The following is an 18,433-nucleotide window of genomic DNA, read 5'->3' as shown; positions in this document are numbered from 1 at the left end:
GTGCGCGGATGAGCTAAAACGTCACCCGAATCCGCAGCTTGAAATAAATTATCCACCCGCCAACCGCCCCGCACCTATATTTTTGTCTGATTTAGATAGATAGATATATATGTATGTATATGTGTATATATATATATATATACACACATACACACAGGTGCTGGTCATATAATTAGAATATCATCAAAAAGTTGATTTATTTCACTAATTCCATTCAAAAAGTGAAACTTGTATATTATATTCATTCATTACACACAGACTGATATATTTCAAATGTTTATTTCTTTTAATTTTGATGATTAGAGCTTACAGCTCATGAATGTCAAAAATCAGTATCTCAAAATATTAGAATATTTACATTTGAGTTTGAATAAATGACCATCCGTACAGTATAAATTCTGGGTATCTCTTGTTCTTTGAAAGCACAGTAATGGGGAAGACTGCTGACTTGGCAATGATCCTGAAGACGAACATTGACACCCTCCACAAAGAGGATAATTCACAGAAGGTCATTACTGAAAGGTGTGGCTGTTTACAGAGTGCTGTATCAAAGCATATTAAATGCAAAGTTGACTGGAAGGAAGAATTTGGGTTGGAAAAGGTGCACAAGCAACAGGGATGACCGCAAGCTTGAGAATACAGTCAAGCAAAGCCGATTCAAACACTTGGGAGAGCTTCACAAGGAGAGAACTGAAGCTGGAGTCAGTGCATCAAGAGTCACCACACTCAGACGTCTTCAGGAAAAGGGCTACCAAGCCACTTCTGAACCAGAGACAACGTCAGAAGCATCTTCACTGGGCTGTGGAGAAAAACAACTGGACTGTTGCTCAGTGGTCCAAAGTCCTCTTTTCAGATGAAAGTAAATTTTACATTTCATTTGGAAATCAAGGTCCCAGAGTCTGAAGGAAGAGTGGAGAGGCACGGAATCCATGTTGCTTGAAGTCCAGTGTGAAGTTTCCACAGTCAGTGATGATTTGGGCTGCCATGTCATCTGCTGGTGTTGGTTCACTGTGTTTTCTGAAGTCCACAGTCAACGCAGCCATCTACCAGGAAATTTTAGAGCACTTCATGCTTCCTTCTGTTGACAAGCTTTATGGAGATGCTGATTTCATTTTCCAGCAGGACTTGGCACCTGCCCACACTGCCAAAGGTACCAAAAGCTGGTTCAATGACCATGGTGTTGGTGTGCTTGATTGGCCAGCAAACTCGCCTGACCTGAACCCCATAGAGAATCTGTGGGGTATTGTCAAGAGGAAGATGAGAGACACCAGACCCAACAATGCAGATGAGCTGAAGGCCACTATCAGAGCAACCTGGGCTCTCATAACACCTGAGCAGTGCCACAGACTGATCGACTCCATGCCACGCCGCATTGCTGCAGTAATTCAGGCAAAAGGAGCCCCAACTAAGTATTGAGTGCTGTACATGCTCATACTTTTCATTTTCATACTTTTCAGTTGGCCAAGATTTCTAAAAATCCTTTCTTTGTATTGGTCTTAAGTAGGTCTGGGCGATAAATCAATTTTATCGATTAACTCGAATGTGTAGTTCACGTCGATTTGTTTGAATGAAAATCGGTTTTCTCTTTAACATCCGCCGACGCTCCCGTAGTCCCGAAAGGGCTCAGCCCTCCCGACGCGCGATTGCCATATTAGAGTTTAGTTAGCGTTTCCGCCGCATCCCAACGTGTTCGCAAAGATGACGTGTACTGCGGAATGCGGATCCCTTAAAGCAGTGTTGCGTGGCTCACGAGACTCATGCGGCTCGCCAAGCTTTAATTTGTGGCTCGCATGGCAGTAAATAATACGATTATATGAGCAATACAGAGATTTCATAAAAACATTTAAAAAAACAAGCAGGGCTATAACATAATCCATAAAAAAACTCACACCGTGTCTACACCGGTCGTGAGCGTCGCGGTGCGATCAGGGCTTATGATTTCCGCGATGCGGAAAACGCGGACGGAATCACGTTATAAAAACAGAATGTACTGTATAACGCGAAATGTCATTGAATTTGTCAAAGTTTGGATGAATAAATCAAAAGTAGGTCATTACACTTAAATCAAATTGCGATATGAACTAGTATCTGTAAATGTTAAGCTGCAAAAATACTATTTAAATATGAATCCTGCGTGTCTCCTTATGAATGAATGCACAGACGCGCAGTTTCGTTTGCTACACACATACTGAAGCGCGCAGTGTTTTCAGCATCTGCTGTCTCGCCAAATGAGGTCATAAATACATGAACAACAGTCAGTGTCTGCTCTATTACAAATAATTTTTTTTTTTTTTTTAAATACCCAAAACAGCGGGATTACAAGATGGATATAGACTAGAAAGATATGTAAACTTGCTCTACCCTTACGTCCATGACATTGACTCACTGCGGAGAATAAATACAAGGGAGGAAAATGTATATTTCTTCTCTCCTTACTCTGTTTATGTGGTAAGTGACATTTTATGTACTGTAATGTAACTGTAACAGGCAATCGTTATTCGTTTTCCGTGCCTTTCTGAATACGGATTCACTCTTTGGGCACACCCCCTAACCCCCACGATGTCATCGTCCATCCTTTATCAGAACTACCTCCTATCTACTGAATAGCAAGATGTTAAACTTGTGTTTAAAGAAAACTTATCAAAAGGGTCACATAATTTTATGTTTTATGTTACGTTTTATGTTATATGTTATGTTATGTTACATTTTCACTGTTTACAATGGCAGGGCCTGCCATCTTGTCTCTTTGGCTTGTTGTTTCTGATTGCACTTTAACCCCAAGGGGGAAATCCAGATCAAATCCCAGAAGGGAAAATCAAAAAAAAAATAAAGTTAAAACTTGTTTTGAACAATTTCTTTGTCATCTGCAGATTGATTTTAAGTAGGGGAGAAAAAGAAAATCGATGTAAATCTGATTTTTTGTGAAAAAAATCTGGGATTTTTTTTTTAAGGCCATATCGCCCAGCCCTAGTCTTAAGTAATATTCTAATATTTTGAGATACTGATTTTTGACTTTCATGAGCTGTAAGCTCTAATCATCAAAATTAAAAGAAATAAACATTTGAAATATATCAGTGTGTGTGTGTAATGAATGAATATAATATACAAGTTTCACTTTTTTAATGGAATTAGTGAAATAAATCAACTTTTTGATGATATTCTAATGATATGACCAGCACCTGTATAGTATCTCACAGAAGTGAGTACACCCTGCTCCCCATTCACACCTGAGACCTTGTAACACTAACTAGTCACATGACACCTGGGAGAGAAAATGGCTAATTGGGCCCAATTTGGACATTTTCACTTAGGGGTGTAATCACTTTTGTGGCCAGCAGTTTAGACATTAATGGCTGTGTGTTGAGTTATTTTGAGGGGACAGCAAATTTACACTATTATACAAGCTGTACACTCACTAATTTACATTGTAGCAAAGTGTCATTTCTTCAGTGTTGTCACACCAAAAGGTATAATAAAATATTTACAAAAATGTGAGGGGTGTACTCACTTCTGTGAGATACTGTAAGTGTGTGTGTGTATATATATATATATATATATATATATATATATATATATATTAGTGCTGTCAATCGATTAAAAAATTTAATCGCGTTAATCATCGTCATGGACAGTGATTAATCATGATTAATCGCAAATTTAAAATACTAGGATTTACCTGTAAATGTGTTGAAAAAGAAATGCATGACAAACTAGTTTAAGGAAACAGAACCTTTCACACTTCCGCCGGGTATGAGACATAATCCTTATTATTCTTTTATCATTATTCTTTTGTTTTTATTCAGTCATTATCAGCTTTTAAACTGGCAATAAAACGTTTACCAAGCCACATCGCTTCAATCCCAGTATACATTTACCCAACTATTATCAAAAGCATTTCTAAATAAATACAACAAAACTTTTCTTGTGACCTTACGTGAAGTATTATGACAAAATGCATTATGAAGAAGAACTGGACCTGTTATGCAGCTACATTAGAGCTAATATTAGCATCATGCTTCATAAGACAATTCATGAGATTAATAGTACACTTTTACTCAGAACTCACTTCAAACCACCATCGAGTGTTTGTAACAACTTCCTTTTGCGATCACGTGGAATTTGGTTGTTTACTGTTGTTAAAATATGCTATTTATAGCCTTTTATATTGCTGCACAAATTAGCATTTCAGATGTACACATTCATTTAAAAAAAAATCACATGCAAATATCTTACCGTAATCGTGCGTTTATTATCTTATATAATCTATAGTGGCTGTTGTCATGTTTATTTCTGCTGTGTAAAAGCCTTAACATGTATGCTCTGCTGAAACTCACGTTGTTTGTGATGTTACAACCACCTCTCCGTTCTTAAGTTGCCAGGGATACATTCCAAGTATAATACACATTAGTAAAAGGATCTATTTGAATTTTTATTTGTCTATATACACGTTGAGCTGCCGCGGTACATTATAAAATTAGCTCAAAAAACCGCAGCCCACGGCTCTGTAATTTTTCCCGCGACTGTATATTCAAAATAGCCCACTTGTGCTGCTAACGTTACCCTGGCAACACTGGATCGCTGTACCCTCGTCACACAATGATAGATAACCTTCCGCGCTGCGATGACGGGAAGAAGTTGGGGTCAAACCTTATCAAACGATTAATTTGCGTTAAAAGAATATTAACGCATTACATTTATTTGATTAATCACATGCGTTAACGTTGACACCCCTAATTTATATATATATATATATCTTATTGGCATTAAACGACTGATTCTATTGACAACCCTAGTTTCATTTAATCATTTCATTTGTTTTATCTAAGGTATTGATTTGTATCGGTAGCAGAGGCAGATATTGTACCAAAGCCAAAATTCTGATATTGATCCAACCCTAATCTACATATCCAACTTTCACCTCCATGACATGTTTTTTTTCTGCAGTCGATGAGATCCACAGCTACCCTGACGTGTTCCTACCCAGTAGCTCAGTTCCGGTGGGCGCTCCGCACTCCTCTCCCCAGACGGAGCACGGCGCAGGTGGGCGGGTGGGCGGCGAGGTCCGCAGGTCCAGTTTGACCAGCATGGATAGCCAGTTATCAGGCTGCTGGGAGAGCAGGCTGAGCAGCACCGTCACCAACAGTGAGTGGGCAGCGGGTGGGCGAGCTCCGGGCACAATATTAAACTCTCTTACTAACTTTATCTGAAGCTCTTTGATCTTTTGTCAGACTCAGTACTGTGCAAACCTCGTAATTAGAGATGCTTTTTGCTCTCTAGCCAAGCAATGCAGTGTTAAGGGCACTCTGTGCTGCCAAAAGACCTGCTGCAGTGTATTTAACTCTGTTCAAGTAGATCGTATCTCAGCTGCAAAGAAAGGACATAATGTCAGTTATTAGTCCAAAACATGGCGGTTTTATTGGCACTGCTTTATTCTTACAAGATCTGTCTGTCTCTAACGAGATATATAATGGTACAGTAGAGGCAAGTGTGCCGTAATGTTTAGCATTATTCTCTATTATATGTTTTTCTCTTTTATACAAGGACATAAAAACGGTCTTAAAAGTGGGGAAACGCATTATAAACCCTGTCTTCCTGGTTTATTAGGCGACAGTGTTCTCTCAATTATAACTGAAATTTATGTGGTTGCCAGGTATCTGCTTTTTCACTAATGTGATTCTTTAATCTTTAAAGAAATTTTACTGATTTCAAACAATTGTGAACAATAGTGTATAGTTTATATAAACCATATACCAGTAGTTTGTTTTTGTGTATGTGATAGTTTCCAGCAACTGGTGGGGGTCTAAGCGGTTGGATTATGCTCTGTACTGTCCGGACGTCCTGACAGCATTCCCTACAGTGGCTCTGCCTCATCTGTTCCACGCTTCATACTGGGAATCCACCGATGTGGTCGCCTTCCTTCTGCGACAGGTACATTCAGAGCCATTTATTAAACATTGGAACAAAGCTCAAAATCGTTTTCCATTTTGCTGTGAGACGGTGACACCTCAGATCTTCCCAAGGAGTTTGCTATAGCCATTGTTTATTTTTATTTTTTTATTTTTTTGTTTTATTGTGCATCTTTCAGGTCAAAAAATGTAATAACTTTCAGACTCCCTGACTATTGCTCTCCTCATGCCAGAGAAATCAAATTAGTACTACGTGACAAGACTGCAGGACTTGCCTTTTACCAGAGAAAGATTTTAGATACACTGTTCTCCTCTATCTGTCCTCTATCAAAAGAGTCCCTTTCTCTCTGCCCGCTGTTCTGAATTCGCTCCCTTCCTTCCTCTCTATCTTTTGTGCTGGAAATTTCGATTCAGCCAAAAGGACTGTATCTTACTCATATCAGCCGTACTTCTGGCTGAGAGACAAATAAATGTGGCACATCCTTCACTTTCAGAGACTTTTGAAGATCAAATCACTGATGTAGTTCTCAATGCAGATGTACAAGGGCTTCACTTTAGAGAGTCAAATGCAAATGGAACCTCTTATTAAATTCACTCTTAAGAAGCGGCCTCGGCACAGGTGGAAAGGAAGTAGTCAATTTAGGCAAATCATAGACCAATCTTTCTTTCTGAATGCAGTTCCTCCGTAATTGTCTTTGCCTGCGTGAAGGAGAGAAATAGAGCTGACTAGAGTTCCAGCTGCAGTGTTTGATTTAGGTGTCACACGCCAGATAGTGTTGTGATGTGCAAATTTTGTGCTTTTGGTTTCATGTTTTATGTATTTGGTCTAATATGTTTGTGTTCTCCTTAGTTTATTGTGCATGCGAAATGGAAAGCGGTCATTGTAGATGTCATTATGACATGATCAAGTCATTACATACCACTTATACATTTCAAAATGTCACATGAAAAGGCAGAGTCTTGCCAAAGCGTGTACTATCATTCAGAGATATAAATATGGGTTTTTTAGTATGACATGACGGTTATTTTACTATTTATAGTATTTATTAATATTTTAATTACCTTTTGTTTTTATATTCTAGTTTTCATTTTAATTATGGTAATATGGTAATTAAATTTTTTTTTATTTCTATTCAGCTTTGTTTTAGTAATTTTAGTACTTCAGCTTAAACTTATTTTAATTTTATTTAAAGCTGCAGTCCGTACGTTTTGCCTCTGTCGCCATCTCTTTTTGAAAACCTGGAATTGCAGCTGGGTGCGGAATTATCTTGCTTGCGTGGGGTTGTGCTCCGGCATGCCTCCAGCGCGGTTGAATCTAATGTTTTGCAGTCAGTCACGCACCGGTGTGGATGTTTACTGTACATCGCAATCACAGATTCTAGCTTATGTCTTGGAATATATGACCCATTACAATAAATCGCACTACCAATGGTGATTAAATCTAACGATCGGTTAGCTAATATCACATCAAACCGTGCAAATTATCATTATTGTTATAATTTATTCAAAAATTATTAATGTTAACAACATCAGCATTGCGTGACTGAGTATAGTGTGTATTAACGTGTATATTTCAATTTCTGTACAGTCTAATCTAATTGTCATGCCACTCGAATTTCATATTAAGAAATTCTTTTAACCCAAAAAGCAAATTATGCTCCCTTCGAACTGGTTTTCTTTAAAATACAAATCTTGTGTAATCTCAGGCTATCTGTAATCAGAAGCACATTTAAAACTGGAATATAATTTAATTTAATTCATGCGTTTCATAAAGACATAATCCTTTCTGGATTACAATCCGCCATCAAAATTATACATTTAATTATTCTAGCTGCTGTGAGAAAAGGCTAAAAATGATCCATCACCTGCAGGATCCTCACATGAGATGAGCCTAGTAGCCGGGACAACTTCTTTATGTTTACAGACGTGATGTAATGATGCAGCAGCATGCTCGAATTTCCTGCGAAAACCTACCCGTACCACTCAAATTAGAAAACATTATTATGAGATAACCGTTGTGAATCGGGCTAAAGTAAGGCGATAGTTTTGAACACTAGCTGGTTATGAACTTGCACAAATATTGATTTCGGACCATTTTTAACCAAAAAAAGTTACGGACTGCAGCTTTTATTTAAGCTTTCATCTATTTATATTTTATATTATTTCAGCTTTATTTTAATAAGCAAAATCACGGTTTCAGTGAACAAATATCAACATTGATGTGAGACTGACACTTTGTCTTTGACATGCGGTTTCTGTCTCGTAACACTGGGCAGCACTGCCCACACAATGAAATCTCATTGTTCCAGCCACTTCATTGCAGATGGCTGTGTATTAAACAATCAAATATGTTCTCATTGGCTGTGACTGTAACATCAATTTGAATTGAAAAATGATCACTTGGGTCTTATGACTCGATGTCACTGGTGTTCGGTTAATGCCTCCACTGACCGTATGCATACAATAAAACACCTTTATCGAAGTCAGAGTTTGACATGATTTTGCAGAGATTTAGATCCTCAAGTGTATTTCTCACAGTAGCAATTTACATTGCAGCAGGAAACAGATAAAATGAAAAATTTTGTATTTCATTTGAAGAGTTAATACCTGCATTCTGATTCAATCAGACCTGTGCAGTAGCAGCATTTAAAGAATGCTGTGGTGTTTATCCTTGAGGAAAATAGCTTTTCTTATTATTTACGCTTGGATGGAAAATGATCACAACTTGACTATTTATCCCTTAAGAAAATAAGGACAATACTGCTGATTCATAGTTGAATTTAGCACCACATACTACACATTTTATCCATTTTGTATCAAGGAAGATGTGCTGATACTACCTATACTGCAGGTCATTTATAGTCCAACATCTCCTCATCTGTCTCATCAACCAAATAACATGTTTGGTATCCAAGGTCAGCCAGGAGACCTGTCACCTGTTGGAAAACAATTGCAATTCCGTGTGCTGCTTCTAATTCCACACTTCACCTTTAAACTCCCTTAGAGGTTGCACAGCCTCTTGATAACCGTAATGATTGGTTACTAATATCTGTGTGATTGATTGACAGGTGATGCACTGTGACTATGTGAAAGCCCAAGGGATGGACAACTCTGACTCCGCCCCCTTCTCACCTTCAAGTCCGAGGGAGAAGTGGCTACGCAGACGCACACACGTCAAGCTTAGGGTAAGGACAAACATGGCCGAGCTGACAAAACAAAACATACTGTCAAATACATTGGAAAACTTCCAAACACCATTAAGCTTTATGTTCTTACCCAGGCAGTTCAACTTGCTCTTCATTTTCAGTGTCTGTTGTGATTAATAGTACACCTCTTTGCATGAAATCTGCTGAGTAATGTTATCCATCAGTTAGATGGCAGTGTGATAGAGGTATCCGTCTGCAGCAGTGTCAGATATTTATTAAGAGGCAATGTTTGCCTCTTGGAATTGATTTTCAGTAGTTAATATGTGGGCATGTTGTTTTTCTAACCACATAAAAATGACACTGCATGATATATTGGTACTATATTGGTTATTGGTTTTTTAAATTGTATTTATATTAGTCAATGTTGGAAACTTAAATTCGTAATGTAACAGAAGTAGCAGTAGAACTGTATTATTGGAAAAAAAGAAAAAATGTAGGCCATGGACTTTGCTCGATTATAAGAAACAAGTGGATTTAAACTGGCTAAATGACTGGAAAAGTCCAGCATATGTCACCAGAGAGAAGTCTGACGTTTCACTGGATAATCCAGAATTTTAATATCAATTTACATTTAAATCCCTAATAATAATAGTAATTAAAATAATTATCTTGTCTCTATGTCGGAGTATAAAGCATACTATCTGCTGTCACTAGATTTTTAATGTAATAGCTGTTTCGATTGGGGACATTTTTTTGGCCCCTATATTTAAATATACAGGGCATTTTTGTCCCTTTTGAATGGCATTTTTCCCCCCTGAGCCCTGGCTAATTTCTGACTCTGGTCTACAGATTCAGACAGACACACACACACATATCACTCAAGTGAAAATGTGGACTGCAGCAGAGTCCTGACATTGTAGAGGAACTAAAAATATCCCCCTCTGCCAGGGCTTTGAGTTTCTCAAATGCGGCACAATAGCTCAGTATGTGTGGGCAGAAATCCACGCCTGACGAAAATAAGCATCACGGCCGACCTTGATTTACTGCTCGGAGGCACATCAACACAATTACCTAACAGTGCTGCTGAAAACTACTGCCTGTGCAGGTTTACAGAGTATTTTAGCACTCACTTTCAAAAGAACCCGCCATAACAAAGAACAATTCTTCCCAGTCCTTCACTGAGGTTAAGTATAGCTCAGTGAAACACTTCTGTGTTATCACCACTACCTTTTCTTTTCACAGGGAATGTTTTTTTTGATCACTCAGGACCTTGATCCGAAATCGTGGTTATTTCTGCCGCCCGCTGAGCCCTTCTGAATGCGCTGATGGCCTCAATAGCATTTGATCAGAGCGCTTGCTAGCCTTTCAAGTCAAAGGCGTTTCTATGCAGTCATGTTGTTTTTGAAAGACTCTCCTGATTCCGTTGTGAGACTCTGAATGCTTCTATCTGTGTGTATATGCTGCATCATTCTGGCTCGGTGAGCGAGCTGCAAGGCATAAAGTCGGCACCAATCTGAATCCATTCCACAAACATACATGCTTTTCCTACACAGCAACATGCTTCTTTTAAGATTAGCCTTGTGTCTGAAGATCCACTCAGGTGTGTCACCAGCACATATGGTGGTGTGTTGCTTGTTGATTGTTTGTGTGTATCTCATCGGTATGTGAGCTGGTTTGGAAGCCCATCATATGGCAATCATGTATGGGCTCATGCCAAGATGAATTATTGACTGACTTAATCAATATGCAAATGGGTGCAAGTTGGGAAATGTTTAACCGCTTCATTAAATGACAAATCAGTGCAATTAGTCTCAGCTTTTTTGGGCTAATGATTTACAGGGCTGTACAGCTCTCTGTGTGGGCTCATGCCATACCAACATGATAGCATAATATTAACAGTCACAGTACTTAGATTCTCATTCAAAAGTGACCATGGCAAGAAGTTATTTTGTGACAAAATGACCTGAAGAGCTGGTGATTTTTGGCGGCATGAGTGCCAGCGGCTGTTCAGTTGAGTTCAACATTTACATGACATTCAAACTTCAGCTGTGATTCAGCTAGTGGGGCTTGCTAATTCAAGCATTGCTTTGGCTATTTCTCATGCTTAGATTTTATTTTCTGATTTTGGACAATAAAACAGGCAAAAAAAATCCCTCAGACTTTCACTGTAGAAGGGACAAGAACCATATGTACATACCAGAATAACAGAGGATGGGCTCTTTTGATTTGTAGTAACTAACTAACAAGCACAATCATCAAAATAATGACTTAGTGTTATTATCAAATCACAAAAGCTGTGATTTAATTATATAAATACTGTCTGTTTTCTTTTACAAGCAAGCAGCTCATTATCCAGTGTTTTCTGTGTCTTAGAGTGGCTTTGTGTACAGTAAATGCAACTTCACGCAAACTCATCTTTGCATACGCTTTGGGTTTGGGTCACATATAACGTGCATTTAGGAATGCAGCATGCACCAACAATCTTCCCGAACTTGTAATGAAAGTGGCTGATAAAAAAAAATCAATAACTAAAAAGCTCAGTGGTCGAAGATATTAAACACTTTAGGATCAACCTTTAATATTTGTAGTTGTACTGTAAAATTAAAGTATTATTGTGATGATGATGACGACGATTATCACATTTTTTTCTGCTACTAAGAAATATTACAATAGAAATATGTCTTATTTTTATTTTTAATAGTAATAATCATAATAACAATACTAATAATATTTATTTAGTCATATATAAATCACAACATTTTGGCCAAATTGTGTAGCCTTACTAACAAGCTCCGCAAACAAGTATCACAATGTGCTGTCAATCTAAAAATCAATAAAATTAACGAATGAATCGCACATTTTTTCTCAAATTAATCGTGAATAACTGATTTATGCTGCCTTCACGCCATGTCGTAATTACCGTAATTCTGAGATGACAACACCAGGCCATCGGGAGAATTCCCGGTGGGCCGCTCTGCCCCGCTCATAAATTGGGCCGGCAGACTTGCCTGCTTTTTTAAAATTTGTTTAAATATTTTTACATACACAGAATAACGTCTATGTGTTTAAGTTACTGTGTGGCTGACAACTAAGCCAGAGTGCGCTAATCGCGGGAAGAATAAAATGGATAGTAAAAAAAAAAGAAAGGCATTGGAGGATGACGCAGCCAAATGTGCCAAACTGACAAATATTTTTTCAAGAAGACAAACGAGCACACGTGACCTGGCGACTCAAGGTAACGTTACAGTGACTAGCAGCATTTACAGTTATGCATTTGGCAAACGCTTTTATCCAAACTGACTTCCATTGAAGGAATTTTTTTTATTCAGTTTAGGTTTTTTTCTATTTATTGTCTGTTTCAATTAAATATAAGTGATTTTAGCCTGTTCTTTCTTTCTTTCTTTCTTTCCTTTTTTTTCTTTCTTTCTTTCGAGATGCTTAACGTTACTGATTTTCCATTTAGTTATTGATGACTGCTTGGCAGCTTTCAATTTTGAATTGAATTTTTTAAATATATATAATGTTACAGTTGTATGTTTTGTAGCAGAAATGTTGCATATAATTTATTTCATTATTTTATTTATTACATTGACGTGGATATAAAAAAAAAAAAACAATAGTGCAAAAAGTATATTTATTACTGCACTACTTTATTTTCGTTTGAATGCAAACCATTTTTTCATAATGTAACAGTTGGACTACTTGTTTCAATGTGATTTGTTATTGATATTTATGGCCATATTTACATTATTCATATTTTTTATTGAAATATGTCAAAAATAAATATAACAGGATAGTAAGAACAGATCTGTCACTTCATTTATCCAGATTCCACCACGGTGGGAGGGGGTTGGATGGGGATAGGTGGTGGGCTGGTCTTGAGCATTACACTCCCGGGCTGAAAATGGATCCCACTCCGGCCCTGGACAACACGTGACATATTACTCTTAGCTTTCCATGTTGTCGGACTCAGAGGTAGCGCTTAAGTAGTGCCAAAATGAACCTGGCGGCAGTCACGTGGCGGTCACCATCTGTCATTGGTCGTAACTCTCAGAACATTCTGAGTTTACAAGTTGTAATTACGAGTTCAGGAGCACGTGAGGGCTTTGGCTTTGATAGTGGTGCCATAGAAAAATATAATTTAGATAGAGTATAATGTCACGTGTTGTCATCTCGGAATTACGACATGGCGTGAATGCAGCATAATCCCACCCAACATTAAAGTTTTTCACATAAAGTTTTCACATTATTTTCACATTCAATCTTATTAATGTAGAAACAACAGACAGTATATTTTTAATTTTGTTTAATGTATACAAATATAGCAGTTACAGTATAAGGCTACGTTTACACTAGTGCATTTTTGTTGCTGTGGTTACGCCTGTCGTTTACGCTACTCCAGTGTTTTCAACCCTTTTGAAAATTCTGCCGACCCCATTTTAATTTGAAAACTCCGGGGTTGCGTTTCAGTGTAAACGAATCAAAACAGAGACTTTTGAAAACGATGGCATGGCTGCCCATATTAGCTCTGCATATCCTTGACAACCGTGTAAACAATAACATCACGCTCCTTCTTGTACCAATATATATGTATTGGTAGATTCCTCATTTGACCGCTCCAAGCATATATTATATTTTTATATATATATATATATATATATATATACATAAATGCGTCCGGCCGGGATTTCTTAATCGCCCAAAATGGTGTTTTCGGGTGTTTTCTTAATCCCGCTCCCGCAATTTTTGTGTCCACTCCTTTAAACATTCTAATACTGTATATAATTTTGCCGCATCAGGGAGCCTCTCTGTATGCGGTGTATTTAAATTTTTTTTAATGAGCGTTTGCGCTGTTTACTTTCACTTTCGATTTTGCAATCACAGGCACTCTGTGTAAAGGTAGTACATCTAACAAGATCAGATATTTGTCAATGAGCTCAGGATCTGTTGAGCAACAAATACTCAAGCATAGTCTTGTCAGTCATCTCTTGACCTGTGATCAGTCAAATCTGACTCCTGCAGCTCTTGTTGGATGCATTGCAGAGTTGCCAAGTCTGTGTTTTTTCCACAGAATTGGGCTACTTTTAAAATGTTGCCATGGGTTGATTTTTCTCAAGTGGGTTAAAGGTCTGCATACATTACATTTGACTGAAATGCTTGTATTGAAACATTTTGTATTCTCCCTATGATAAAACTTTCATGGACTTTTACATTAACTGTTCCCTCCTGGTGGAAAGACCTGCCCAACTCAATCCAAGCAGTCTTTAATATTTTCTAGAAACGGCTGAAAGCACATCTCTGTAATGAGAGTCCACTGGAGGTGAGTTTGAGAACCCAGGTGCAATTTATTTACAAACGTGATCCAAAGTACAAAAATAATCCGATACTTGACTTGAATAGACTTAACTTGACGTGACTTGATTAGAACAGACTTCACTTGGCATGGACAGACTTGACATGACCAGACTTGACTTGACTTGGCATGGACAGACTTGACAGACTAGACTCACCAACAGCAGGTTACAACATCAATACACAACGACAACAAGATGGCTACTTATAGCAAACAATACAGGTCACATGACAAGAATCAACCAATGAGAGACAGGACACATAACTAAGACTACCAATCAACATGACACAATGAACAAGAGAACCAATGGCATGAATACATGAGGGCAAGGGAAGCAAGACACTAACAGCATGAAACAATTACAAAATAAAAGACATGAAAGCAAGAACATGAAACAGAACCCAAAACAGACCTTAAAATCTCTTTCATCTTCATGTGACCCTCTAACTCTAGCACTCTCTATTCTAATGCTAATTCTAATTTTATCAGCTTTTTTTAAATTAAAAAACTTGAGCCTCTAACATTTGCACTCTATTCTGTTTCTATTCTAACTACTTGTTTTATTTATAAAGAAAAAAAGAACCTCTAACACTAATATTCTCTATTCTTTCTACTTATTTTCTTTTTATTTATTATAAATAATGACCTCCTAACACTATAGTATTATCTATTCTTTTTCTGTTCTATTGACTTTTTATTTTTATTTAAAAATGACCCTCTAACACTAGCATTCCCTATTCTTTTTCTATTATATCTACTTGTTTTCTTTTTATTTATTATAAAAACTAAATAAGTAAACAGACAAAAAAAAACCTTGCTACGTATACTGTTATGCGAAGCCCTGCCCACAAACCCCGCCCCCTACTGTCCTCTTTTTGGAAAACTAAAACATGGTCACCCTATTTAATCGCCTTTTTGTTAAATTTTTCGTGACATTGCATGCTCATAGTTTCTTTTGCGCTTTAATATGAAATTGTATAGGCTGCAGCACGCACCACTGAATTTGTGCGTGCATTTGAAGAGCATGTGCTATGAGCACAGTATAGGAAGGAAAGGAACGGAAAGGACGTGACGTGTGGCCAAGTATGGTGACCCATACTCGGAATTTGTGCTCTGCATTTAACCCATCCAAGTGCACACACACAGCAGTGAGTAGTGAACAAACACACACACCGTGAACACACACCCGGAGCAGTGGGCAGCCATTTATGATGCGCCGCCCGGGAGGCAGTTGGGGATGGCCTTGTGGGCAGTGCGCTGACATACAACGCCGATCCCAATCCCTCTCCCATTTAGCTTCTTTTCAGCTCTTATCTGTCCTATCATAATAAACGCAATTCTTGTCAAGAAAAAAGAGACAGAAGCAGCAGTTGTGAGTGGGGTGGCCAACCACATGGCAACATGCTAACAACTACTCACAAAGCCTTAGGAGTGGTATATAAGGCCGTGGGCAAGCACCATTCAAACTTAGTTCAGAAATGTGAAAATCTAGTACTGTTTGCGGTTTTTAAGGCCCCAGTTTTTAAGCCTCAGTATCCTGTTGGATTTTGTCACTATAGTAGCTGGTATGTGAGAGGGATGTTTTGAGTCAGGCTTATAGAAAGAAGCTTTTGTGAATTCAGACGCTGTCTCAAAGTCTTGCCTTTGCTCTATAAAGGAGCAGAGTAAAAGCTTCTTGCATTTATCTTCCTCTCTCTGTTTGCCTGCTTCCTCTGCTGGCATGAAGGTGACTGTGGCCAGTTATTTTCAGGATTTGCATAGCTCTGTGTTTTGCTTGCTTTAATTTCCCATTTAAGCACAGCTGCCTCAGCAGGAGCTGTAGGATTTATCTTCACTGAGCTCTGTGTAGAACAGCTTTATCACTAAAATGAAATTTATTGAAGAAGGGAAGGATTAGAGTGTGACACCCTCTTTTGGAAGGACTTTGTACTGCATACTTATTAAACTGCCCCTTTCTCTTTTTTCCATCTGTCAGAAATGGTGCATGGCAGTATTATCAGTGTCATTTACACTTATCCTTTGCCTTATTTGTCATAACAGACTCTCTTGCGGCAAGAAAATGATAGAAAAGCAGAGGCAACCTAACATCTTTTTCTGTCTACAGAATGTCACCGCCAACCACAGAGTCAATGATGTCATCGCAACTGAGGACGGGCATCAGACACTGGTTGGTCGCTTCATGTACGGTCCGCTGGATATGGTGACCCTGACTGGGGAAAAGGTGAGAGAGCTGTGGTCCACCGTCATAGAATATGCATTCAAACAAGCTTTTTTTGCATGCAACCAAAATGTCTGTGGAATTGTAAAGGGGTTGTTGTTTTCGCAGTGAAACTACTAATGAAAAAATGAATGATAATACTGGTACTTCTGCCGCAAGCGAAACCTTACCAGTAACTTTTACAGTATCAGTACTCATTCAGTTCTCTGTGATAAGCACTTTCACCTTGTAATGTGTGGCTGCACATGCAAACATCTGATGAACCTCATATTTAGACTTAAAGAAGTGTCAAACCATTCATTATCTACATACTGAAGCCAGTAACTAATATATTGACTAAATACATCTTGGTAAAGTACTAATGTAAACCATAAGTTATGCTTTGAGAGGCAAGAAAAATATATAAAACTGTGAAAATGACCACAGTATTTACTCTTTGTTGTTAAAATTAATAAAAATAACAGACACAAAGCCACTTAATTTTCTTAATTAATGACACTTTTTTTTTTTTGCCATTGCCATTCAAAAGTTTGGGTTTTGTCAGTTTTTTTGGTTTTCATAAGAAGTCTGTTATGCTGACCTAGGCTTTGATCAAAAATACAGTAAAACGGTAATATTGTGAAATATTATTGCATTTTAAAGTAACTGTTTAATTATTTTTATACATTTTAAAATGTAATTTATTTCTGTGATGGCAAAGCGGAATTTTCAGCTTCATTACTCCAGTCTACATGATCCTTCATTCTAATATGAAATATAATATGAAGTCATTCTAATATGCTGATTTGGTGCTCAAGAAATATTTCTTATTATTATCAGCTTCTTTGATGAAAGTAAAGTTCAAAAGAGCAACATATATTTGAAATAGAATTCTTCAGTGGCATTATGAATGTCTCTACTGTCGCTTTTATTCAATTTGTGTATTAATATTTAATGCGGCAAATAAAAGAGTGCATTGAATAGCAAAACAGTGCTTGCTGTGGTTTTGAAACTGGTATAGAGCAATGTCACTGGTACTGGTATCTACTACTGATATTTTGGTGTCGTGACAACCCTAGTATGCCTCAATAATCTCCCTCCAACTCACTTACTTCCTCCCACTGTCTGTTTCTTTGTTGTTTTGTCTCTCAGGTCGATGTGTACGTGATGACCCAGCCGCAGTCGGGTCGCTGGGAGCACTTAGACACCGAGGTGACCAACAACAGTGGCAGAGTGACATACACCATCCCCAGAAGCAAAAAGCTGGTCTTGGGGGTCTACCCCATCAAAATGGTTGTCAAGTAAGTCAATGGGACCCTGAAGATTACTTGTAATGTATCCAAAATGGCCGTGCTCTCAAGGTTGTCTCAGCGGGGATAATTTGCAAGCATTCAATTGGCACTCGTAAAACTCTCACCCTGAGGGCTGAAGGAGAACAACTCCTCGCTGTTAAATTGATCTCGGGCTTCATGCCGCATCTTGAGCTTGATCAAGAGCTGGATCTTTGTTCATGTCACTCTTTTCTCACAGGGGTGACCAGACAAGCGCGGAGGCCTTCCTGACGGTCTTGCCGCAGGGGATGGAGTGTGTCGTCTTTAGCATTGACGGTTCATTTGCCGCTAGCGTCTCTATTATGGGCAGCGACCCTAAAGTACGGCCCGGAGCTGTGGATGTAGTCAGGTAACAAATTCACAGGGTGGCTTTCTGTGTAAATGTGTGTGAGAGAGAATCGATGCTTTCATTTCATGCCATGGCAATATTGAAAAGTACCGGCCTGCTGGTGAGGCACAATTGGATTTCATTTAATAGAGAGATAGCAAAGTGCTGATAC

General features: G+C 38.2%; 1 protein-coding gene across 1 annotated transcript in view; it reads left to right on the top strand.

Moving 5' to 3' along the window:
- Window positions 1-18,433, top strand: part of pitpnm3 (PITPNM family member 3) — a 100,097-nt gene that overhangs the window by 75,146 nt on the left and 6,518 nt on the right. The window contains exons 11-16 of the mRNA XM_058799864.1: window positions 4,945-5,142; window positions 5,780-5,928; window positions 8,975-9,091; window positions 16,510-16,626; window positions 17,755-17,903; window positions 18,133-18,282. Coding sequence (XP_058655847.1) covers window positions 4,945-5,142; window positions 5,780-5,928; window positions 8,975-9,091; window positions 16,510-16,626; window positions 17,755-17,903; window positions 18,133-18,282 — 880 coding nt within the window. The remainder of the gene's footprint in view (window positions 1-4,944; window positions 5,143-5,779; window positions 5,929-8,974; window positions 9,092-16,509; window positions 16,627-17,754; window positions 17,904-18,132; window positions 18,283-18,433) is intronic.

The sequence above is a fragment of the Onychostoma macrolepis genome, chromosome 15, assembly GCF_012432095.1.
Source record: "Onychostoma macrolepis isolate SWU-2019 chromosome 15, ASM1243209v1, whole genome shotgun sequence".
In the NCBI taxonomy this organism is placed as follows: Eukaryota; Metazoa; Chordata; class Actinopteri; order Cypriniformes; family Cyprinidae; genus Onychostoma; species Onychostoma macrolepis.
Note: the sequence above shows the minus strand (reverse complement) of the source record. Positions and strands in the feature narration are given on the sequence as shown.